The sequence below is a fragment of the Spea bombifrons genome, chromosome 3, assembly GCF_027358695.1.
Source record: "Spea bombifrons isolate aSpeBom1 chromosome 3, aSpeBom1.2.pri, whole genome shotgun sequence".
Lineage (NCBI taxonomy): Eukaryota > Metazoa > Chordata > Amphibia > Anura > Pelobatidae > Spea > Spea bombifrons.
In genome coordinates this window covers 22,047,731-22,074,875 of record NC_071089.1, presented here as the reverse complement: position 1 = coordinate 22,074,875, position 27,145 = coordinate 22,047,731, and the positions used below count along the sequence as shown (strand labels likewise).

The 27,145-nt window shown below is 37.1% G+C and overlaps 1 protein-coding gene across 3 annotated transcripts in view; it reads right to left on the bottom strand.

Moving 5' to 3' along the window:
• Positions 1–27,145, bottom strand: part of BCL11A (BCL11 transcription factor A) — a 72,644-nt gene that overhangs the window by 4,511 nt on the left and 40,988 nt on the right. For 2 of the 3 annotated variants that reach the window (XM_053459700.1, XM_053459701.1), the window contains one exon: positions 793–2,815. In XM_053459700.1, coding sequence (XP_053315675.1) covers positions 795–2,815 — 2,021 coding nt within the window. In that variant the 3' untranslated portion in view covers positions 793–794. The remainder of the gene's footprint in view (positions 1–792; positions 2,816–27,145) is intronic. The other variant, XM_053459702.1, reaches the window with a different exon arrangement.

The following is a 27,145-nucleotide window of genomic DNA, read 5'->3' as shown; positions in this document are numbered from 1 at the left end:
AGTGATTAGCTTACATATCATTAAATAAATACAATGTAAGAACGATGACTAACTAGGACATCCTGGGTCGTATTTTAGGTAGCCTCTGTTACAAGAAATACAATATATCATAATTATATGTCATGTTAATGGAGAACATTATATTACAATGTCGAATCAAGCTATGTGACTTTTGAGATATAGGGCAAACCATAATTATGGTTTTAAATGGGCTGAAGGCACTCTGATATTTGTTTTATAACAAGGCCTTTTTTTTTTGCTTTGTTGTTCTCTAAACACTACTGGTAACCCTTAGTATAAGGAAATGAAGCCCCTCCAGCATTTTGCAGCACAAGGATTCCTGTTTCTGGAGGATCGGTGAAAAGGTGTTTCATCCGTACATTACAAAACAAAAACTGTACATGATATGTAATACAGAATGTATGCAGCATGGTCATGTCTTAGAAAAAGAACTGGAAACAGCAATGTTTGTTTTGCAACTAATTCAGGGACAATTGAAAATAGATATAAACATACCGTACATGCTGTCTAGTTAAAAAAAAAATAAAAAGAACATACACAACATGTAAATTATTGCACAAGAGAAAGGCTCAAGGTTTGCGTAAAATGCAATAATATTGCCCCGATAAAGAACATGCATTCAAACGGTGAGAGCGAAAAAAGAATAAGGAATTTATAAAAAGGAAATCAGATGTGCTGGTGACAAGCACGCTCTTGTATTCTTATATTTTATTACTCTTATCACAAGGGACTAGTAATAAAAAAAAAATCTACAGGGGTTTATCAATATACCTCTATTCAGTTTTTATATCATTATTCAAGACTCGGTCACTGTGCCATTTTTTCATGTGTTTCTCCAAGGTACTGTACACGCTAAAAGGCATCTGACAAATTTCACATTTGTAAACGTCCTTTCCCACCTGACCATGTGTTTTCATGTGCCGGGTAAGTTTGCTACTCTGTGCGCAGGCGTAGTTGCAAAGCTCACACTTATAAGGCCTTTCACCAGTGTGGCTTCTCCTGTGTACAGTAAGGTTACTACAGTTCTTGAAGATTTTTCCACAGTACTCACAAGTGTCGCTGCGCTTGCCCTCTTTAGAACTAGGCCTTCCAGGCCCAGGGCCACTTATATGGGGAGTGCTTCCTCCACTTCCTGTGCCACTACGGCCTGATATCCCTCCATCCATTTCTCCTGGAGGTGTTGAAAATCGTAAACTGCCATTTTCGGATGAATGCTCTGAGGAGGAGGCAAAAGGTGATTGTCTGGAGTCTCCAAAGCTAAGGAATGGATCTTTTAGCTGCCTAGAAGCTGCGTAACCAGCAAGCCACTGAGAGTAAACATTTTCTGTGTTAGGCATAGCTGCAGCAGGTAGATCAAATTCCTTCTCGAGTTTGATGCGCTTAGAGAATGGACTCAAAGAGCTTGGGCTACCAAGAAGCAATTTTTTTGACAAGCCACCTGAAGCTGATTCACCTGGCGAACACCCCCTCCCATTAACAGCAACACTGTCTATACGATCTGATTCTCCTGCCACTGAGTCTTCATCGCAAGTGTCTCTTTGCACTTCTGGTTCAGACAAATGCCCTCTTTTGTGTTTTTCCACCAATACCTGGTGAAAGGTATCATTAAAATGATGCATTGCACCAAGGCCTATACTTTGCATCATATCAGGCATAGATCGGCTCTCTTCGCCAGACCTGGAGTTATTTTGGTGATGGCGAGCAGCTTCAAGATTAAGGGCAAAGCTGTAATCTGGCCTGCTGTCTGTTTCTGTTAAATACTCCTCCTCCTCTTCCTCTTCCTCCTCCTCCTCTTCTTCTTCCTCTTCTTCTTCCTCTTCCTCGTCACCATTCTCTGGGATCATATTGGGATCATTTTCACTTTTAAATTTGGCTACCACAGATTTGAGGGCACTGCTTGCACTTCCAACTATATCACTGGTCCCAGGCTCTGGTGAGCTAGCGGTGGAGAGACCATCATCTGATTTTACTGTCATAGGGGAGGATTTATGCATGTGTGTTTTCATGTGGCGTTTGAGCTTGCTAGCCTGCGTGCATGCATGGTCACAGAGGTTGCACTTGTATGGTTTTTCTCCAGTGTGGCTTCTACGGTGTACTACCAGATTGCTTTGAAATTTAAATGTTTTCCCACAAAACTCACAGGATTTTGATTTTATAGGAGGCTGGGAGGGAGGAGGAACTGACTGGAGAGGAGGAAGAGGTGGAGTTGCCAAAAATGGAGGTTTGCCGCCCGACTGGAATGGCTGCAATAATCTTTGCATAGGACTGGGCCTGTTGGGAGACAAAGGAGGACTGGAACCAGAAGTGTTTCCAGCTAGCTCTCTAAGTCTCCTTGAAAAATCCATAGCTGGTGGCTCCATGGCCAGGGGATTAAGTCGCAGCACCCTGTCAAAGGCACTCGGGTGATGGGTTGCAAGTGCCAGTTCTTCTGCACCCAGGCGTTCAATGCGATGTGGATCCAAGTGATGTCTTGGAGGGGGACTAAATAATGGGGGTGTTGGTGGGAAACGACCCTCTGTAAGACCAGAAGCCTCTCTTGATACTGATCCAGGGATTCGTAATAGGTTAAAAGGATTATTGTCTGCAATGTGTATTCCATGAAGTGGTGGCTGTGAAGGACATTCTGCACCCAGTCCTGATGGAATGCCTACCCTGGGTGTAAGTGGGCTGCCATGTTCACTTTCCAAGTAGATTCTGAAGCCGTGGGTGTTCTGCGCATGTTGCAAGAGAAACCAAGCGCTGGAAAATGGCTGTTTACAAGTTGTACACGTGTAGCTGCTGGGCTCATCTTTACCTGAAAAACAGCATGAGAATGAATCGGTTATTAATTACTATGTCTGTTTTCGACTCTGCTTTCAACTTATAGCCGCTCAAAATTCTAAACACGTCTAAGACAGTATTAAGTTGCAATCATCCTACTGTTTTAGTCCTCCCTCCTGCTTTAAAAATATTTAATATTTTAAAATGCATGTTTTATCATTAATTCCATGCACTAATTTGATATTTCTTACTTTGATAATCATAAATCCTAATAAATACAGTTCAAAATAATTCCAATGAAATGTCATAAAAAAACCCATTGATATCATTGACACTTTATAAGTGTAACATGTTTCCTTGACCTTCTCATTTCAATTAGGCTCAGAAAAGTATTTTGCTAATTCTTACTCTAGCTCAGTAATATACTGAAGGATATGGTCTAGTGACTCAAATTTCTGGCAAGTAGCCATGAGTCCTGGATGACAGCCCTGCTGAAGTCACATTTTTCGCAATCATTCTGAAAAAGATCTGACACTGGAAAGTGCCACATTTGGCAAATGAAATATTTCAGTTCTCTGCCAGGAAGCTTAGGGTGGAAGAGTTAATACATTTATCCACGCGCTCATAAAATAAAGAATGGCTGCCATGGCCTGCATATGCTATAACAATTATATTTGTGTGCAATAGTAATTTGTATTGAAGTAATAAGCTAAAGAGGCAGAGAGAAAGACAGAAATATAATGATATATATACAGTACACATTATATACATTTTGTATAACAGTCCGTGATTCAAGACCAGAACAATTACAAGAATTTAAATTGGTAATCACAAGCAAATTTCAACTTGTTTTAATTATTGTAAACATGTATCTATTACATCATCATACATCAATAAAAGCACAATAATACAACTTCATATTTTATAGCCGTTGATGCTTTTGATATTGGAAAAAGAAAACAATATCCAATAAAATAAAGCAATACTCAAAGCAATTTCCAAGAAAAGTGTTAGCAGACTATGAAATCTCTTATGTATAAAAAATATTCCTAATAAAGGCTACTTAAAATACAGTGATGCTTAGCTATATACTCTATACTTCGCCTTACCTTTAATTTACTTTGCATCGCATTATAATCTCATTAAGTATACCCTGCTCTTGGAAAAATCTCTCCCTAACATTAGATAATAGACACCGAAATTAAGTTTTAAGCATTAAGCATGTGAAATATGAAAAGTAGCCAGGTTTTCAAATAAAACTCTGTTGACATTATTGTGACACTAGGCAGCCCTCTTTCATTTTAATCAAACAAAGTATTACGCTGTTTCCCATGTTTTGTAAATGGAGGGGAAAATGATTAATAAAGTATAATTCCACGTCTAGATGTTTCACTGTTTTAAACTATTCACACATTAAGCTTTAGCTATCAAATTGATGTAGGTTACAATAAATATGCAAATGATTGTCACATTTATATTTGATTTGTCCTTGAAATTAAGTAAATAGTTAAGTTAATAAATGTCCATTTCATTTTATTGTCAGTATATAATTACATTAGGTTTAACCATCTTAGTAACAGCCAGTAAGGAATGAAACTATAATTTTTCAAAGGAAATAAAACATATATTCATTATCTTCATAAACATATATTCATGGTCCAAATCTTTGTGGTATAGACACATGTGGGAGCCTTCCAGGAACTCTGACCTTGAAGATCTTCTCCTCCCTCTCAATATGGCAGGAGGTGCCATAAATAAAGCCATAATAAAGGAATCCTGGCTGGTCTCTTATTGAAATATCATGATGTCATGGCTATATAAATAGAGCATGGTTTTACTATTCATAACCACCACAATTAGAGTATAAAATATAATGGCAACAAATTAATACAACATGATTTTCCATGCTTTGATATTTTGATTAAGCAAGAGAGAGATAAATAGATAGATAGGCAGATAGATAGATAGATTGATTGATCGATAGATAGCCCTCCATAATATGATGCTATATATCAATCGGATATATATTTAGATTAATTTACACAATAAGTGTGATTTACACACACCATGCAGCTTGCCACAAATAGAATTTAAATCCTCCTTCATCTGCTAAAAGAGAAGGGCAATGGTTTCATAATAAGGTCAATGAGGTGGGCATTCAACACTTTGCTTCCACATTACTGTGCAGCTTTTAAATGGTAATTATAACCAGCACCATAATAGAAAATAATGCATTCTGTAGTCCCCTTGCTCTCCTCCTTTGCTGAACTTAGTCCATTACAACAGGAGATATCTCAATAAGTGTCCTACATGCCAACTTCTACTTGGCTAAATTACTTTGTCCATGTGACCTTCAGGTGCTTAAAGATTTGGACCGATCTATGTTGCACAATTATGTCAACATTTATTCACAGAAATGTGTAAATGTGATTTGCTCGGGAGAAAATTTCATAAATTTAAAATAGCTGTATATCTAATATGCACCCCTTGAAAGCTAGAGTCTTATAACAAGCGTACAGAAAGATCCATGTTATACAGATTGTGAAGATAGATTGTTAATGTTGAAGCTTTTAAATAAAAAAATATATATCTGAAATGATGCGATATTCTCTGTATTAGACTCTTTCACTACCGTGAATAATGTTATGTAGGCAAACCCGCTCATCATTGAAGGCTTTTAAGTGGGTGGAACCATGTGACAGCACAGATCAAGTGGTGGAATATTCAAATAATACAAGTATTCATTTTCTTGTCTTCATAGATAAAGCTATGGTGATTTTTGTTAATACAAAGGAATTAAATAACATGAATTATACCACAATTGCAGTCACCACCATCAAGGCATTGACCCTTTAAGGCACAGGAGGAGACACACTCAAATCTTAATTTAGTAGAAATAAATCATCCACCCCGTTGTCTCAAAATTCAGGAAGGTACTTAATATGAACCCTAAATAACAGCAATAAGACCGCAAATTAGCCCATTGGTGTTTCCAGACCATTAGATCATGCAAAACAGCACAGTTCTCAGTGTGAAAGCAAAGAATAAGTAAAACCAGAAGCCACTCAAAAATCAGTTGTTGGATAAAGTAGTATGAAAATAGGTTAGAATGCTTATACATTGTGTACCCCAACACAATCAGAAGACAAAGATAAGCTATACAGTAAAACAAGGTATATTTAATTGCCTGAATAGATAGAAACATCCATATAAAACACATGGCAATAGAAGAGCCAATACATTACACTATAAGACCAAAGAGTAGACATCCCTAAGGCTCCCCAACGTGTCGGTTTCTTGCTGATACATTATACCCCACAATATAAATACCTTATCATGAGTATTGAGCACGAGCACTTGATAAGGTATTTATTCCAAGGTATACTTTGCTGGGGTAGAGCCACCCATTAAAAAGGGTAGCAGGGGGCTTCCGAAACATAATGAAATATACATAGTTTTGGTGTGCAGATTCTTTATAGTCAAAGTAGAGATGCAGGCCACCAGAAAACAAACAACTTTTGGCATGTTTTATAATGGAACATACCACTTATTATGGAACATACCACTTATTATGGAACATACCACTTATGAGCATAGTACCACTGAACTGATGGTACTGCATCGGGGGAAGATAGGTGTGCACATCCGATCCGACGCATTCACAAGTTTGCACTTAATTATTTCGATCTTAGTATGCCATCTGTCACATGATTTATTCATGTTCCCCATTATCATTCTGGCAAATGGTGTCCAGAAGCAATAATATCACTGTGTCGGAAAAAAACAACAACACCAAAAGTGATGAAATAAAACGGTTATAAAATGTGTATGTAAATCTATGATTTGTGGCATATGTAAGTCCACGTATATAAATACATATATCTCAATAATCTAATAATCTTTTTGACGCCAGGAAAATATTGTAATTCTATAAAAAAAAAACTCATCGCTGAAAAAAGCAGTGGGTAAAATATTGTCTGTTTCATTTGTGAAACCCCTTAGACGTTTTAGCCCTTTCAAACATATCACGGTTTTATTCCTGCCTAAATATATCTTTGTAAAAATATCATAAATATTAAATATATTGATTCTGATTCATATTTTCATATTTGCTTTCAGTATAAACCAAACAGCAGTAGGAAATATATATATGTATATATATATATATATATATATAATGTAATTAGTGTTTGCAAAAAAATGTATATGTATGAATGAATACAATGAAAAAATGGAGGAAGATTTTAAATTCTTACACTTTCAAGAAACACCGTGTTTAGAAATGAAGTCAAATGCAGCGTCTGGCAGGAATATAGCCACCAGCAGTGGAATCAACTAAGAGGCTGGGGCCTGAGCCAAAAAAGAAGAGAAGCAACATGCAACTACTGAACTAAAACGAAAATAGGTTTCCGTGCCAAGATAGTGTAGGACCAAAGTAAATTCCTCACGCGCCAACTAAATTTGAAAGGATTTCAAAAATCGTTTGGAAAAATAACGATGCTTGCCTTCAAATAAAGGGTACTAATTAACCATTGCAGTACCAGTGGTCAGTGATGACAATTCAAGAAATCCACGAACAGAATTATTTTTTCCCCAGAGCGGGTTAAAACCATATGGCAAATGTCACAGAAATTCAGTAGAAAAACAATAAATCAGTTTGCCCGGGGAAAAAAAAAGATTTCTGGTTACTGCATTCTTGGAATTTGTCTTAACTTGTATTTGGTAAGGCCTCAAAATGCTACGTACGTCAGCTTTATTGGAGTCATTTAACTATGCCTCAAAACTTGGCATTATACATAGTTTTTGTTTTGTTTCAGATTTTTTTTTCAAGCTATAAAAGGACTAAGAGGCTGGTCTAGGAAAGCGGAAATAGTTACAAAGTTAACCTGTTCATTATATATTATGGGATATTTCCGATAAAACGGAAGAATAAAATACACAAATAAATGGTTTATTGTATATTCCTTATAAAGGGTCCCTCATCCAGAAGAATGTTTATTAAATATAATGAATGCTTGGGACCTGGGCCACACTGGGGAAGACTACGTGGTCCTGGCGCTTTAAGGCCAGCGGCTGGAAAATTACATACATATGTCAGGCTTATGTTACGTTGTTATTCCTTCGCAACACTTCAAGACCTGATCTGCCATTGGACTGGTAGTATAGGTAAATATGCAGTACTTGCCCAGTGGGCTATATGGCCTGCTTGAGGCATGCAGTTACACCAAGTAGGTTTGATAAATACATTGTTGAGTTCCCAAGTCAAGGTCAAGGTGCTTGTCAAAAGCAGCACTATTTTTGGAGTTTTGTGTGAGAAAAACGAGGCTGAGCTTTTGCTCTCACTGTTTTATTCATGATTCACCCAGTTCACTAAATATGCACTACCCAGATAGCTAATGCTATATGTGCCGCAAACAGGAGGATCATTTCATCGGTTGCTATGGTGATCACTCCACATTTATAACCTTGCACCAGATTTGGCCCATGTTGACATAATCATATACACTAATTACTATTGTCCTTAAAAATGTTCTATTAACCATAAACATTATTTTGGGATGAGCAATGTACAAGGAAGTAAAGTAACTAAATTCTATTTGTGAAATAGCGCACTTATCTCACTTGTAAAATTTATCACGCTCCCCCTATGATGTTCACATCGACTATAAGTGAAAAAAAAGATTAATTTTCCCTGCATCAAAGCATTTTTTTAGCATACACCAAAGTAATCTCTTTATCTAATCTTTGCATGCATACCGAAATATTTCCCTCGAGGCACAATACATAAAACAAATGCAATTTCTTGACTAAAAAAAATATAAAAAGAAACTGTGTGCCAGGATAAGTTTAATAAACCAAACTTTTTGTTATGTAACCCCTATATTGCCAAATAATATGCATGGTTACTCATACAACCAAAATCGGCAATAATCTGTCATCCAACCCAAAGCTATACTCCATTATGTAAATATGAAACAAAAACAATAATCAATTATTTAAAAATTCAGTTGACAATATGCCACTTTGAAATCACATCTTAGCGCCTCAGTTCTCATAGAGCCATGCAAAAACTTCCATGTAAATTAAAAACATAATAGACCCCACTTGGAAGACATGATAGGACTGGGACCAAAAACTTGGGTCTTGTTATCATAGCAACCTATGGAATGTTTCTGTTGATTGGACTATTTCATGTGTTGCTATGGCGATAAGGCCACTTCAAACTTTGAACCAAAATATTTTTTTACATAACACCCAAGGACTCAACTGATCCATGGTTATGTGCATATAAGTTCCAGTTATAGCATCCTTGTAACTTGTTCTGTCTACCAGTTGACACCAGTGACACTTGCCTCCACAGACACATTTTCCACCCTTACTAGTAAATGGGGGTTGAGAGAGGTCTTATTTTGATTAAAAGGGTACAATATTTATATCGACCTATCGCACAATGAGATAACAGGTTAGTGGCTATACATAAGAACTCTCAGGGTTTGACCAATTTGCTCCAGGGTCTTAGCATAAAGAAGCAAATTCTCAGGGTCACACAGTCTGGAGCTACATTGCTCTGATGATACCAAAAACTACCAAGTAATGATTTTGCAAGGAGTATGTCATGGTTGATATTCCTGTTTGAATGCATGTTACACAATTAAGTGTATCTTTAAATAATGAAAAGTGAAGGTTTCCATGAGGACTGGTATTAAAGTGGTTAACACATTTGATGGATTGCTACGTAGAATCTGTATGATGAGCCATTAAAGGGTTAATATTAACAGCCTCGTGGTCAGCTCATTTAGAAAGTCCCCAGGTATGGTTAGTGGTCCAAAACTCGAATGTCACCTGAGATCTGGTTTGTTATATGGAAGGCTTTGCAGCCTTGTAGTCCATACAAATTTAAGCTGCCCCCAATCTCCAAAACATAGTTAAAATCCTGTACAAAACCTTATTCATAGGATAAAAAAAATATCAAAATCAACCTCGATGTCCCTATATGTTCTAAAATGTAAGATCAAATTTGAATCACTGAATTCTTTATATATTCACACCACATTGAAATTTAGCAAAAAGGAATATTGTCAAGAAGAAAAAATATATATTTTTTAATTTTTAGTACATAAGCGTAACTTATTGCAGTGGGTTAATTTAGCTTTAATTGGTGTAATAGACACATTTGCACACTGGCTGTGTCATACTATAATTGGATTATGCCATCATTTCCTATAACAGAATACATTATTTCTTCTTGCATTTTCAAAATAAACATATTAAAATAGCGCCATATGGTTTTGAAGTAGAGGCAGAAATACTAATACAAAATCACCCAATTAGGCTTTTCAGTAGCTAATGCAATCCAAAAGAATTCCCAGGAGAAATCTGATGTAATGTGATGTTTAAGGCCACTTTCATCTCGGCTCACAGGACTAGAAATTGCATTCCACACTTGCAGTAATCATGACTTCTCTGCTGGATATAAACATTGGATATGTTTCATTTAAAATGGGCCTTTTTTCCCCAGCAGATATTTTTTTTTTTTACTTTGGGACCAACATCAAAACATTTTAGAATTGCTATGCTCTACAATATTTTTAGGCAAAGTCCCTTTATCTGATGTTTTATAAGCTCTTATGTATTCATATTTGTGTCGCATGAATGAATGCCTATGATGTTGAAGATATAATGTTTACTGAGAACAGTCATTTATATGTTTTACATTTTTTATAAAAAAAATATGGTTTTGTTAGCATCACCTTTTCAAAAAAAATTACATCAATTATGCAAATTTTTCAGTATAATGTTTTTTCCCATACATTGCATGTAAATTTGCTTGGGAAATATTAATATAAAATTTAGAAATTAATGTAGTTATAAAAAAATAATTTCCTATTTTTTATTTTTATTAAAAGCTAGATTTCCATTCCAAGCCAACAAGGAATGTGTCTAGAAAAGTATGTGGAGGTGACAAAAAAAGTGGGGCTCAACAGGGACATTATGACCCATCTCTGATAACGTCCTTCCTACACCCATTAATGCCTTACCTACAAATGTGGGCAAAACTGGCCTTAAAAAATATAACTTTGCCTAATGAAAGCTGGAAAATGTTCTAGAACAGATTTTTAATGATCCAGAGAATAACCCTAATTATTGAGGTATGTACGTGTCATTCTTAATAAATGATGCAAAACAGACCAAAGAACTACATACCCAATACATATTCCACTGATTCTAAATATAAATATGCTAATAAATCACTTGGGTTATTGTATACATGACATAAATGCTTAATGTTTGGGGAGAGATATATTGACAGCTACTCGGAATGGCAAGGTTCAGCATGATCCGGTGACCTTGAACTGCCTCTTCCTCATTGTGTTTGCATACAACTAGTAAGATTATATCAATCCCAAGCTAAAAATATGCATCATAGATCAAGTTGAGTAGGGGATGCTTCCTATGACCCAAATAGCCTATCAGGTTCCAAGTTTTTTTTTGTTCCCCTAAAATTATCACTTGGAGCTGTTGCTTCAGACACTGCCATATAAATTCCGTTAGCCATGTTAAACTGCATTCAGTTCATCTGATTATATAGTGCCTTGCTTTCTAGAATAAGTAATCATGTCTTTTTGATGACATTTTAAATATCCATCTAGACAAATAATTGTAGTAATAATTGATAGCACAGTCAGCCTGGAAGGTTATTGATTGGCATTGTACCCAGTGAAAGAAATGTTCATTTCTCAGTCATTACAGGAAGGATGCTTATATCTGACTTTTGAAAAGAAATTACTTTTTTTAAATTTATAAATATTACCACTGCTGCAGAATCACAGCCCAGGGATTTACTTATCCGGGGAATTACAAAAAAAAATCAACTGACGCATTTTGTTAAATTATATGTGCAGAATTGTATTGCAAAATATATTATAGTGATTAAGTCTTGCATAAACATGTATGTGACCCCTATATAATTGCACTGCATACCAACTTCAAGGTTCTTCCCACATTACACATGTGGCGGCACAGCACCCGACAGCCATTTTATATGGAAAGATCCAAGAATCCTTCCCTTTATCACATTCACAGTAGATGATTTGGGCAAGTTACATGCAAACTTGGCAGTAGTCTCAAGAATAAGGAGACTGGCAGGGTTCACAAGTTCAGCTGTAAGGACCGTCCCAGCCAGGTCATGACAGTTATACATCCAAGCTTGTCAAGATTTTGAGATTAGCATAACTGTAGTTACATGAGTCTACATGCGACATACATACATATTTCTTGATTATAAACTAATTTGTGTTTCTGTCTGTCCAAACAGTTATGTGATACAGTATTTGTTTATGCAGCGCTGTGGAATATTAACCCCTTAATGACAAAGCCCGTACATGTACAGGCTCAAAATGCATTGTTTTCAATGGGTTTAGGGACCGCCCATTGTCCTTAAGGGGTTAAGGCACTATACTATGAATAATAGACCTTGGAGGTGGTGGATATGGATCGTCTAACAGCCCGCTTAAATAACACCAGAAAGTCCTTCTATAGGATCCCCTTAGCTGTCCTACTACCCGCAAAGTCAGCCTTCATCCTGCCAACTCACTCATGGGGCGCTCTCTCTCTAGCAGACTCCTGGTCTGGCCTCTGTTCTCTTTTGACATTTCTTTTTAATTTACTTCTTCCTTTCCTACCCTCCCCTTCCCTTTCTTTAATTTTATTTTACTCAGAGACTCCTTTAAATAATTAAAATGGCTGATGGCAATCTTTCGGACAGTATAGAACTGGCATACATTATCTCTGATATTAGTAGTGAGATATCGCTGTCTCGCTACTCTTTCAAATTTCCTGCAAAAACCAACAAATAAACAGAAAACAAAAAAAAATAATTAATAGACCTTATCTGAAATACACCTCAGGGCAAGCGTTTCTAAAGATCTGAGCACTAGAAAATATCTCCCCAGCACTAAATGGGTTAACCAGTTTTGGCTTTTTTGGCTGTATTCTGCCTAGCATTGTATATTATAATGAGGATACACATGACGGCTAAGCTGACACTGTTGGAAACCATTTTGACCTTTTTGCCCGGTTAGGTTTTTACGTGTTTTCACTAAACACTACTTCACACTTCTTGGCCGATTATGCACATGCAATAAAAAAAGAAATGAATACAGTGGGTGGTCGTATTGAGGTGGTATTGCTAATGGAGGAAGAGTATAAAATTAGACGTTGCAACTGAATATTTTAGTGAGAAATCCAAGAAATTTAATTTCATGGAGAAGAGGGATGCCTGTAGATCTGCTTGTAACATTGTGAAATAAAGCCATTACGGGCTGATTGAGTCTCATAGCTACTGTTAAAAATCAGAGGCTTGTTAGACGTAATGATTATCTGCGCCCTGACACTTACACAGCATATGAGGGGGCTTGTCGTGCAGCTTTACTCTAATTTAGAGATCCTCGGTTAATTATAAAGCCCTATGATATTTTTTTTAACACAGATGCAGGTCAGTATCGACAGCTCTGGCTTTTTGATCCATTCCACGTGACAGTTGTTGGACTGATTTTCCATAAGCTGGCAGGGTCACCTAGTCTTTTACTATGTCAGGGAACTCACGCCAGCCGGCCTGCCTGCCTGCCTGCCAGCCAGCGAGCTTAACCAGTAAGGATACAGTCATATATTCCGTTTCCTTGCATTAAACAAACGCTGACAAAACCTGCTAAATATAGACAGAGTATTTTCTTTTTTTAGGGGGAGAGTCAAATGGGGAGGGAGGTCAGCTAAAGTCATGACGTAGCCAGAGTTTCCAGGTTATTAATGGATTGGCATCCTCATGTAAGAAGTTTATGCTAAAGATCTCATGGAATGACAGTATCATGTCTCAAGACGTCTCTGTGAAGGAAAAATAGTATGGGAGAAAAGTAAAGCCTCCCTGCCCCATGAGACTATTCTGGAGAGTTCAAATACAGACATAAAATTATTATTATTTATTATTTAATTATTTCTGGTAGCAATTTTGCTTTAATTATGATTTTGAATTAATTGCGCACTATTTATTTCCGTTCCTCTACATATCTGTGGCTAACAGTAATAATGCAATTTTGTGTCAAACATGAGAGGACATTCTGGGAGAAGGAAAGGCACAGGAACTGCAAATGGGAGGAACAGAAAGATAAGCACAGATGCAAGGACAGTCGATGATGAAGAAGTATGAGGAGTTTAGGAAGGAAGACAAGCTAATACGACGTGATCTAATAATTCCATACTAAAAGTTATTAACATTACAGATACACTCGAGTCATAAGGATACGGTAGGTAGGATGTAAAATGCTCCTGTTCATCAGGACCAGATTAACACATAGCACACAGAGCAATTGCTCCAGAGCCTCTGGTCTGTGAGGGGTCCATAACTTTCAGTTCCAAGATGTGGTAAGTACTTTATCCTGTAGCTCTCTTACTCACACCGCATGCCGGGAAGTGGAGTCATTTCCATGCACGCAGCACAGTAAGGGAGCTACAGGCCAGAGTATTTAAAGGTTGTGGTAAGTACTGTGGCCTGTGGCCACCATCACTTTGCTGCGTGTATGGAAATGACGTCACTTCCCACCGTGGAGCGTGGGTGAGGGAGCATGAAGGAAGACCTATGAGGGACATCTGGCAAGCGAGCAGTGTATGTGATAAGCACCTAGTAGAATGGGGAGTAAGAGTGGACCTTTTTTTGTATACCTGCCCTAAGGCCCCAAGTGCCTTAATCTGGCCTTGCTGGTCATGAAAGGGTTAAAGAGACCTGACACTTTTACAAAGAGATAAAAGTGACCCGCTCAGCAAAGTTGTGTGGTCACTTTATCCAATAATGGATTACTAAAAGCACCTTAGAAATTTTAGAACATAGCTTGGTAACTTCCATCATATGAGGTCCAGGAGCAATTCCCCCTATGTGACCCCATATGTGGTGCTCTAGTAGAAGGTTACCTGGAAATCTCATTTTCCTGCTCCTTTCCGGTGCACTGAAGCAGATAGTATATGAAGTCACATTCTGATATTCATCAGCCCTTTGCTATTACTTGTATAAAATGAGAGTCTTGTATCTGTTGAATAAAATCTGCCTTTTAAATAATGTGTTTATTTCCCAAGATTTCTTAGGACTATTAAGAGTTTTTGTATCACTTGTTACTATAAACAGAACAACTCTTGCCAGTATGTCAGATCTCTTCAATTAATTATTTTTTAATGTGGCTTATAAAATAATAGTCAAGGGTATTGTGAGTGCTCTTCAAATTGCATCAGGTCCGCGTATATTCCTCTCCAGTGTCCGAGGCAATCCAGTTAAGAGTCGGCTGCACTTAAAGATCACACTATTTAAGATAATGGGACAGTGCTGTAACAGGATTACAGGAAATGTGAAAGAAAGGACACTGCTATGAAATGTCATTCAGATAAACCCATCGCAGATGAGTTGATGACTATATTGGTTGACCAAAAAAAAAAAAAAACATACACTTAGCTAATACAGTAACAGCTTTGTGAAAGTCATAAATTATATCCAAAGAGTTGGTTAACCATTAACAGGTCACTAAATATGTCCTTCTCTCTTGCAACAATGTGCATACCTAGCACAAAACAGACCACTGGACAAAGTCATACCTCCCTACAGTCCTGGTTTTCCCAGGACAGTCCTGATTTTTGAGTACTGTCCTGGGTAGCTGCCCAAGAAAAACCAATGGTGAGCATGGGCCAATTGGAGAGAACCTCGGATCTACCCAGACTGACCAAGGCAGGTTAAAGATCAATGAAGATCTGTGCTGTTGAGCACAGACCTCCATAAGCACTCCCAATGACCCCTCACAACACTAGAATGGCTAGGTCGCTGTTTGTGTAATAGCTCCTATCCCACCCACGTCTGGGACCAGCTAAGATTTGCACACCGGAAATGTTGGGATTTATGATTTCATTACAGAACAGTCTATTGATGCACATAAAACAATTCACAACTAGCAATAGTATGCACAAAGCTCTGCCTATAGTTTTTGTTATTTTATATCAAGATTTCACAAAGTATTTTTTTTTAAATAGCGTAAAGACATAATTACACTAATAAATAAGAAGACAGGAATTAAGTATACCCTAAATGTTAACCTTAACCTCTTATGCTTCTACACTATGCTGGTCCTTTTACATCTCATATTACTTATTAAAAGCTTACCCTGTTGTGCTGACCTCCCTTTCGCATTGAGGTGGTTAACAGCAATATTTAGAGGTCAGGCCTGTGAAATATGAATGCCAACACCATGGCGCAGTTATTTAGCTTATTGATACAGTTATGAGTTATTTTTTATAAGTTAGAATAGAAAAAAGGAAACATTTGGCTTCCAATGGGATGTTAAACAGTCTCCCTTATGTAGCCCTCCACTTGACTTATCTGCCAGGGGTGTTTAAAGAGAGGTCTGGGATGGTGGGGATTGCTTTTTGTATAATGGGTATACCGAATAACTGCCTAATGGTAGATGTTGACCTTCAGTTTAATAATGATTCGTGCATTCTATGTGGGGAATCATCAATTTGCACAATCCAATATTTTTGGTAAGAGCCCTTAAAAATACTTGCCATGCACAAACACATGTATTGACACATTTACTATACCAGGTAAGGAGAAAAAAGAACCAATTTGGATTTCTTAAGATCGGTTGATGGAAAAATACTAATAACGTTGACCAGTAGGTGGGGTGAAAATAACTTGTTGGTATTTGCATCATTTATGCTCCTGCATATGAGATTGACATATTAAATGTATATACCCCCACTGTTGTCCTAAGCAACACATATAAATTAATGAAATTCTATAAATTGAGGATGATTTCTAAGGCTCATGTTTGTTATAAGGATTCCCATAATCTGAAATATGGAGCTAGCACATACACTAGAGCCTTGGGTACCATCACACTTGAAAACAGGGAAGGTTGTCCCCATCAGTGGTGGTGGCAAAGACCACTGTTCCAGTTTAGGTAGGTATAAGACCACTTATATACTAATAATCACATCGATTTATATTAGGTATTTGGTCTGCCTGGACTTCAGATGAATAAAATGAAATAATATATGATGCGTTTTGTACCTAAAACCATAACTGCTTTTCTGCAATGCTATTGTTGCTTCTTTAAATTACATCTTTGCAGATTCCTTGGTTATCACTCACCAAACAACCGCACACCTGCAGAGTCCCATAGGATAATCATAACTTGCTTCAAGAACCAAGGTCACCATAGAAGTTGTAAAATCAGAGACGGGGTGGGGAATGGGCAGAGAAGACATGAAAATACACACTAGAGAATGGCTGTAGATAGAAGGTTCCTCTGGGTACAGCCTATCGGCCTCATTACCTAGGCAGCTGCATCTAGTTTCCAGCAGTAAGATCCCTTAAGACAAACCGGCAAATAATACACCTAAGTTGCTGACATATGCTTAAGTCAGAGGTGAAAATGTGGTACTTAGACACCCTTTGCAATGCCAATAAGCTTCGGTTTGGAGATTTAACCCATCAAGAAGTGCCCGTTACACTCATAATCACATCCTATACCCATAAAATAAAAAGTGGAGGGGTTTTTTTTGTATCTTTGCTATTATTTATTACTTTTCCTGCACACGGATCCCATAATCTTGCAGTCAAAGGGTTATTATATAGTCTCAGACAATTCAATGGCTACTATAGAGGTTAATAATTACTCTTGCACCTTGCAAATCAGTATTCCTTTCTTTTTTTTTCTTTTTAGAATATTGCAGCTGCCCCTTCTCAGTGCTCAAAACAGCTTCCTCATTGTCCCAGACCAGACGTTTTCTTGTGTGCCAAGCGATTGACCACAAACAAAAGCTTGTTTGACCAACACTTGTTCACTAACAAAACACTGGCTAAAGGAGGAAGCACAAAGAAGCCTACACTGAAGTTCTGATCATTTGGAACCCAGACAAGGAAGCATTACCCATTCTTTAGCCAAGCTCTCTTGGCAAACAATAGTGTCTGGTCTAAAAACATATATATATATATATATATATATTTATATATACACACAACCATTTTTCATACTACATAACCATATACTATGCATATATATATATATATATATATATATATATATATATATATACTAACATTGTACATATCAAAGTATAATAAATATTAAAATTGCACCAAAGTAATTTGTTATATATATGTTATTTTTTTATGTAATTTATAGAATAAAGGGGAAGGTATGATTTAATGTATGATTTCACACACTGCATTTTTTTCCCCTTCCAGAAGCAAAACATTTTTTTTTTAATGTACATCTTTTAATGTAATCAGACATACACCATGTGCTTGAGCGGGAGTAGATAGGTTCAATTGTCTTCTCTGTATCAAATCTTGTATTTGTTATTATGTTGATGGTATCTCATTAAGTCAAGCTTTTACTGCCATCTAATGATAAAAAACTAAGAAAACTTATTTTGCCTTATGGGCCGATCAACTTTGTTTATTTTCCTTAAATGTTCCTAAAAAAAAAGCTGCCTTCCCCTGCTGACATGTAATATTATTTAAAACCCAGAGTCTGAAAGCGATTATACATTCTGACAACTATGCATATTTTCTTAGGGGCGCGCAGGGAGAGTGTTTCCTTTACAATAACGGTTCTGAAAAACTCAACGTATTATGATGCCGATCCTTTAAAAAAAAAACTTTACGCAGATACTCTCAGCATCTTTTATATCTCTTTATTTTGGGGTTACATGTCGTTTATTTGGGGTTTCCAAAGTTCCAGAGACTTGCCCTCAGCTCATCATACTTAACAGCTAAATTCCAACATCTGTAATGGAATCCGGAGAAATTCACAGCTGTTACTTAAAGTGACAGCGCAAGGAGGTCTCATGAGGCCCAGCTGTCCAGGATTTTTAAAAAGTAGCGTAAGGTTAAAAAAAAAAAAAAATTTAAAAAAGTACAGTTTAATAGAAATAAAACTGATTTGATATTAAAAAATATGTCCAAAAATACAGGACAGAAACGTCCCAGTGTTTCCCACAGAAACCTTTTTTTTAGGCATACGATAATCAAAATGAGCTTAAGATTTTAAGTATATGCCAAAAAGTATTAATCATAGGCCTTAAAGGGTAATAACTAATTTCCCAAAGTGTGTACTTTTTAGTAAAGTCAGAACCGGATTAGCCTGGTGGGCCAGTGGCCAAGAGTGATGCACATCGTCTGCAGTGCAGATACCCAGCGCGTGGCCGATGGCTGGATGAAGGAGGATAAAAGCATACGGCGTGGACTCGTGCTGCCAGCCAGCGGGCACTCTTACATCATTTAGTGACTGCCAGCCTTAAAGTGTGGGGGCCACTTCCTTCCTCACTCCGGTCTGTTAAAGTTGTTCAATACTTGTCATTTGCATAATATTTAGATTTTATTGGTAATAGTACATTGAAATTATTTGGTAAAATGTCTGCACTTATTTGGAACATACCACGGATCACACTTTATTATCTATGATTAACTTATTCCAGGTTTAAACCCCAAATTCTACCACACACTAGAATTCAGGGGAACGTGCCAAACATTTCTTTTAATTTCCAGGCGTAAAGCAATTCTTTTTAAAACAAAAAAAAATTTAATAACCACATCTATTTTACCGGCCTAGGCCTGGATGCCTGTATATTTAGCGGAGTCACTTTTTGTTATTTTATATAAATGATATCAGGTCTTTCCAATTAAATTGGCTCAGATCACAGATAACATGAGAATATTTTTAAATAAAAACAAATTCAGCTTTTTACAACTTCTCTTTTTGTTGCTGTTGATCAGGCATACCACAGGAATCCACTGCCCACATCTGTTCTAGCCACAACATTTCTGCTCGAGTTAGTGTAAATGTTGATTTATATATATTTTTTTTTCATTTTTTTCACCCCATCCTCAATTATCATGGGTCACTTGTCATACACAATGTCTCCCCCATATGTACCCTGATTTAAGTGTTTAGATAACAGTATGTCCTGTGAAAAAGGTTTTCATTAAAGTTTAGAAACACATGGGCATACCTGGGGCCTTTCTAAGCAAACTGAGACTATATTAGGTTAACCTATATTAATAACATAATATTAACCCTTTAATGGCCCATCATGCAGATTCTAAGTGGGATTCTAATGTGTTATACAGATGTCGAATACCGGTCCACATGGAAACCTTGACTTGTCTTTAAAGATACACTTAATTGAGTCACCTGTATTCAAGCAGGAATATCAACCACATTAAACTGGGAGCAAAAGCACCAACTGAAAGTCTTATATATGATATGTGATTATATGATTATGATTATATGTGATCACACAACTGCAGACTGTGTGACCTGAGAATCTGCCCCTTCACCCTGAGATTGAAGCAAAACAACCCTGAGACTCAGGGTAAACCTTTGAAGGTTCCCAGGTATGCACAGGGGTTAACCTGCTGTTCTGACCCAATGATTAAAGGATTGTATTGTTGACCTACCCAGCGACAGTGATAAGGTTATCATAAGGAACTACCCCAAGCGAAATAAAAACAGAAACAAAGTCCGCAAATGGCTCTTACCTTTGGCCTTTTTACCACCTATTTTTATTATTATACAGCCATGAGATGTACACCTTGCAGGGAGCTGGGCTTTTTTGTTTTTGACTCATCCTACCCAGATGCATCAGAACTTAGTGGTCCAACGGTACATGTTTCCATATTTACACATATATACACCATATGCTTTGGTCCATGCTTAGGAAACAAATGTTTTGACTGATGCTAGCTATGCTGCGGCGCCCATTGTTCTGCCACCCTGAGGAATACTATGTGTTCACCCACCCCATTTAACCCATGCTTTATAACACCCGGTGCTGGTGGGTGGTCAGCTCGGAGGCATTGTTCTTATCCTGTATCACACACTATTCAAACCCAGTGGGAACGAAATCAGCAGAGGTCTTCACTAAATACACAGCTGTGGGGTGATATCGTTTTCTTAATTAAAAAACAAGGGGCTTTATTTGGTCCCTACATATCGGAAGATAAATGCAACTCTGGATTATTCTGACGTGTGGATTTGGTTACAGGAATAAGACTCGCATCCTAGTCGTCCTGTGGGCAGTATCCAGGCAGCCAGCAATGCAATTACATATATCTGTGACCAATCTAGCTGTTTATGTAACTTAATAAGGCAATTAGAATTATGTATTTAGTGACATAGTTTATGACATAATCAGGTGTTTATTTAAGTTTTTTGGCGAATTTTAGGCTGTAGAACACTGTTATAGACTCACACAACAAAAATTATACAGTCCTAGAAAAGAGGAAATTCACGGGAGAAAGAAGGGTTTTGGGTCCCATAAAGTTCTTCTCTCCTTAAGGAGGACACTTGGGAAGTATGTTATTGGCACCGCATCATGAGTGCTGTCATCTTTAACCTGCAAACTTTTACGTGTGATTTAGGTGGTCCTATTTAGTACAATAATAAAAAAAATCTCTGTGCTTTTAAATTTTCAAGCAACTTTAGCGTGCAAAGTATTACAATCATTGCGACAGCTTGCATGGGGAGTTTGGAAAGATGCCGGCAGCATGCTGCAGAGTGATAACAATTTCAACACATTTTGCTGCCGATATCCTTGCTAACATATTGGGCTTCTGATATATATATATATATATATATATATATATATATATATATATATATATATACACAAAGATAAAGAGGAAAGCAGCCTTCTGCTTCTTTACCAAATGGTTATAAACAGTTACTAACAAAGATTATGTAATATATATGAAAATTGTGACTGTTCCATGAAAATCAGGACACTTAGGAAGTATGTAACTATGGACCTTGCATACAAATATTTAATGTGGGGTTTCTTGGAATTTCAACCTCCATTTCACCTGTAAACAAGGTTAAAATTAAACTACCAACTAGTACTTCTACTGTTAAACATGGTGTTATTGCCTATAGATTATATATTAAAGGGACTAAAAAATGAATACAAAGTATTGGATATATTTTCCCTTCCTTACCAGTTATTCATATGTATTAATAATGAATTAACGATAAAGGTATGTTAATGGTGCCATACAAAAGGGCAACTACTCGCTGTAATTTATTTTGTGACATTAACATAACCTAAGTGCATTTGTGCCATTAAAAGATTGTCTTTAGGAGTGAGTAAGACGTGCGGCACTTAAGGGGTTAATAGCTGGTTTGGCTTCTGTGAAGGGATGGGAGTAAAAATAAATACATGGTTTGAGGAGCATTGTGGGAGTTGTAGTCCATAGAAAGTTGGAGGGCCAGAGGATGGCTAACTTTGGTATCTATTGTGATATAGCTATCATACATTCAGTAGTATTAACACCATGAATATATCACGAGCATTCTAATGAAATGCACATTAGCAGACCCATCATGTCTACCTCATTACAAATGCGCTTCATTCACTAGAGAATACTAGTACCCATTTTCTACATCAGTAGCCTCATAGATTTCAAGAAATGGTCTTACTAGATGAAAGAATAAGAGCATTTTATACAGATTGTCCTTATGTCGCAGTTACACGGAAAACCTCCTATTGTGTCCTAAAACACAGCAAATATTAAATGTTTGCGTGATTATTGTTATGCAAAATATTACCATTGAACCTTCATTGAGCCTACTTGAAAAGTTAAAGGTTTGGCAGTAAAATTGTGGTTTCAACTCTCCCCCTTCACTATTCATGATGAAGACCCAACACTGGAAGGTTTCTCCAGCAAGAATGGCTGAGCTGTATAATGTATTTTTCAATGGGACAGGAGACTTTGAAGAAATCTCACTGATTACCTTAACATTATACAGGGCCAGCCAAACTCTTCCTGCGGCAGACGCTCACTGCAGTTGGACCTCCATAACGTATAATAATACGAAGGGGCTGAAACTCATCTCTCTGGGAAACTCTCTTATCAAGCCTTCCTTTAATGAATAGACCCCAAAGGTGTAGATGTAGCTGAAGTCATGGAGCTTTGCCGTACATCAGTAAAGCAATAATCAGTTCTCTAATGATCAATATGCTTCAACATCAACTGTTCTGTTGTATCTGAGTGTTGTAGTGTGTTTGCTGTGTTTAATGAGTGTGTTACTGCCTAAATAAAAAAAAATTGGGCCGAAAAAAATGTGGAAAGCCTTGTGTGTTATAGTAATGCGACTGAAACAGCTCTCTGTATAAATATTTGCAGATACACTTATCAGAGCAATAATCAGGCTGCAACCCCCCTTTCTAGCTGAATGGTTTCAATAAAGGTAGTAGATTAGTTTGTAGGTCAGTTAAACATAATTACGCAAACAACAAATACCCTTCTGAAACTTTTTAGTTGTATATTAATAGATTTGACAACTCCCATGACTCGTCTGGTGATCTAAGTAAGTCAAGTGATTATTTCTGTCTGCTTGAAACCCAAATTATACTGAAAGTGCTTTGCGGAATAAAATGTATGAAATGTAACTAAAGGTAAGATGGTTAAAGTTATAACACTGTGAAAACAATGACACTTCCTGTTTCATGCTTCAATACTTCCTTCAGGACACACACACACCACACACACACGCACACACACGCACACACACACACGCATACTCCCAAACATTTCAGGTGTCCAAATCAGAAATCTGGGGTGTGGCAAGGTGGCAAGGGGTGGGGCCAGAATCAGAAATGGGCGAGACCAGAGCAGGCCACCCGCCCACCTTATCCAAAGTTTCTATGTTTCTAAGTATAGGCTAAATACATTTTATTTAAATAAAGAGGGTAGTTAGAAGCCCTAACTTTTATATAAAGCAAATAGGTGTCAGAGGAACAGACACAAATGTTATTAAAACATTTGTAATAAAAACTTAATTGAAATTGGCGTTTTGGTGTTTTCAGCCAGCTTACATTCAAGGCATGGTCACTGACCAGAAAAATAACCAAAACAATTTATTATTAACAATAGTATTTGAACGTCGCGACACGTGTTCTTTTTTTCAATCCATGTTAACTCTCTATTCTGAGGATCTTTATGATTATTCCTCCCCAGCAAGTTATATCTTCCCCAAGTTGCTAGTTGTTACTCGCTTGCGCGTTAAAAGCTTCACTAACAATATCCATTAAAATATTTTCTTTTTCCGGGTGTAGAAACTTCCGTGTTGTTTCAGTGCTGCAATTGCAGTAATTTGAAGAATGGCGCTCTGTTGATTGTCCCTAAAATAATAACCACTATGTTTCTATGACCCATTCACAGAGCGCAGTTTCTGCTATTACAGCATTCTAAAAGAAACATGATGTTATTTGGAGTGGAAAACCCCTAAAAGGCTACAAGGTAGCTACAGCTATAATATGCTCTACCGGTTTTTAATGTTGTTTCCAGATCACATACCCAATATTTTCTTGTTTTTGCTAGAGTGGCCATGTGTTCTCTATCTGTGGGGGGCACATTGTTGCCTTGGTGACTGTGTTATTTTATTGGAAACTGTGTGAAATTGCTAAGAGTAGTTGATGGTGGCACCGATGACAATATCTAATTTTTTTTTAACCCTTAATTTTTAGCAGTTCTGTCCTAAAGAAAAGAACAGAAGTCCCCAGTGACACCATTGGAGGATCACAGAGTAGACACGTAACCTTCTCCTCTTGACCCCATGTTCTTTTGAAGTCACTGGTATCATGAATCCTAGGATATTGCTTGAAATGAAAGGAGGTTTAACGAAAGATTGTTTTAGAGTCAGTTTTTTATACCAAAAAAAGTTAAAAGTTTTTTTCTAAACATTTTCTGTTGGAAATATAGATGCAGGTTAGAACCTGTTTATGCCTTGTGGTGGAATACTGTAAAATACAGGAATCTTCTGATAACCGTGTCATCTTTTCAGGCTGCACGAGAGCTATCTCTAAACTGAATGTCTACCTGAAAATATTCATGAGATCTGAAGAGAGAGAGAGGAGGGAAAGCCAGTTCAAAGTTCGTGCTTTGTGGATTTTCAAGCAGTAATAACAACCGGTAGGATCAGAGTAGCCCTGTTGAGACTTGCAGGTGAATTGTATAAGTGCAGCTGTCATCATGCGTATAGTAGGGTGGGATTGGTTTCAGCTGGACAAACATTTTATCCGCATCAACTGATGTGCAACTTTCTGTCCTTCTGAGCAGGCAGATCACACGCTCCCCACCGTCCCCTTATCTTTCTATCAACACGCTATACAGGTGGCTGCTTTTTCCTTATTACTGCACCCAGGCTAAGCAAACAGTATCAGAAAAGAGGCAGTGAGTATAGGCAAGCCCTTTGTGACCAAAGTGCATCAAGGCATTCAGCTGTTCCACATTTACTGCCCCTTCTTCTCAACTTGCACGTACACTCACTGCAAAAAAGGTTATGGCCTTTGTGTTCGCAGACTACAACCCTCATCATCCCTTCTTGTGAGCCAGCAGTAGCAGCAGCTCTAGGTTGATCAGGGGGCACGGATGAGAACATAGGCTACTAGACTGCATTCAAAACATGTGTTACCCGGTACATTTTTTAACTTGTCATCATAAATTATCTGTACCCCTAAATGTTTGTGATCCCCATTCTAAAATGTATACTAATATCTTTACATATACATTGCACACAGTGTAACATCTTCATCTGTAAAAATAAAAATACACAGCGGAAGCTCGTGAAGATTTCAAGTAATAATAATTACTTTCTAATAAACCTTAACTAATTTCACTAAGTAGTAATTAATTGGACACTAAATGAAACCAGTAATCATAATGAAAAGTATTGCATTACCTGGAATTTAAAATATAAAAGGGGGTTGTAGGTCCCTTTTAATCGGGTTTTTATTTAAAGAGGTGGTATTTTTTAATAAGTGAAAACATGGTCGTTTCTCCGGTTCAGCTTTTGTTTAATATCTACTAAAGGGATGTTTGGCAGGCAAAATCCATTGATTTCCACAGGAACTTAATTTTCTTCTCAAATGATAATCATTATTAGGAGTTCATGTATTAAATGCTAATATATTCCGTAACACTTTATATCATTCGGTCATCCGATTTTCTACCCGACAAAATCTGTCATGACGATGGACTCTCAGCTGAGTGATAGCCACCTGAGCCACTTCTCCTAGGACTTGGATTTTATTAACTATTATATACGTGTTTATGGAATTCATGTAATGCAGTGCTCCTGTAAAATTATCGTCCCCATGATGCATTTTTTATAAGTATACTTGGTTAAAGCGGCCATCTGGTCACCCTAGTACAATAGGCTAACACAACATACAAGAAGTTGGTGACATTATATGTTTAGACATAGCAGAACAAAAGGTGATGAGGGCCCTGCTCAAATGAGCATATGGTGGAAAGGGCAGTGTGTTTTAAAATACAATTTATCCCTGGGAATAGCCGAACAGAAAAATCTTTAGCGACTCAGTACCTGATTAGGATGCATTTTAGTTTAAAACAAAAGCAATGAACCCCAAATAATTTCTAAGTACACTGGTATTAATTAATATAAAGGCATAAAATGTCCACACTATGTTTAAATTAGAAATACTTTTTAAGAAGAGAAAATAAATGATGTGACTTTATGAGTGACGATCTGTTTTTGTTTTTTTTAAATAGCTATGTGTGCCATCACCATTTTCTCTTTTGGCTCTTTGAAAAGATAAAGTTACAAGTTGATGCCATGTCTAAAGTTCAGCCCTTTAAAATTGATTTTTTTCCAAATATGCATACCTGGGAAATTCCAAGCTATATTGACCCAAAGGACCTCTCATCTCGTTCCAAAGGAGTCAGTAATACGAGGAGACCAGAAACCAATGGATGGCTATGGCACTAAGGCATCTCAGGTTATCAGCCTTTGATGCACTTACTGTGATATGAATGTGGAAAACATTTGCTGCTTATATCTATCATATACGTTTTTTCATTATATACCTTTGTGCATCTCGAGGCTACCTATCTATAGTTCATTCTTACTAAATGTCTGCAAATCTGAATGGCTATTAACTCCCATACCAACAAAGAGGTTAGGTTTTAAGGTCAGGTGTCCATGATAGAAACGGATCAGACAGAATCATTAAACTATAAAATCCCAATTTATTGTTTGTTCATCTGATAACCAGTATTACAAAACTCTGTTCTCCAGGGTTGTAACCCCATCTTTTTATTTCTGTTATTATATTATACCATACGTTGGATATTATCCACAATTCCTGGTGTATATGCATCCTCGGAGTTCCACATGCTCACGGCCCCTGACCTGTTTGTGCCCACAGTATTTGAGAACACCTGCTTGAAATAACTGTAGGAAGTACACAAAACAGAAATTGCCACAAATAACGTGACAGCACCAATCTACTGGACAAAGTACAA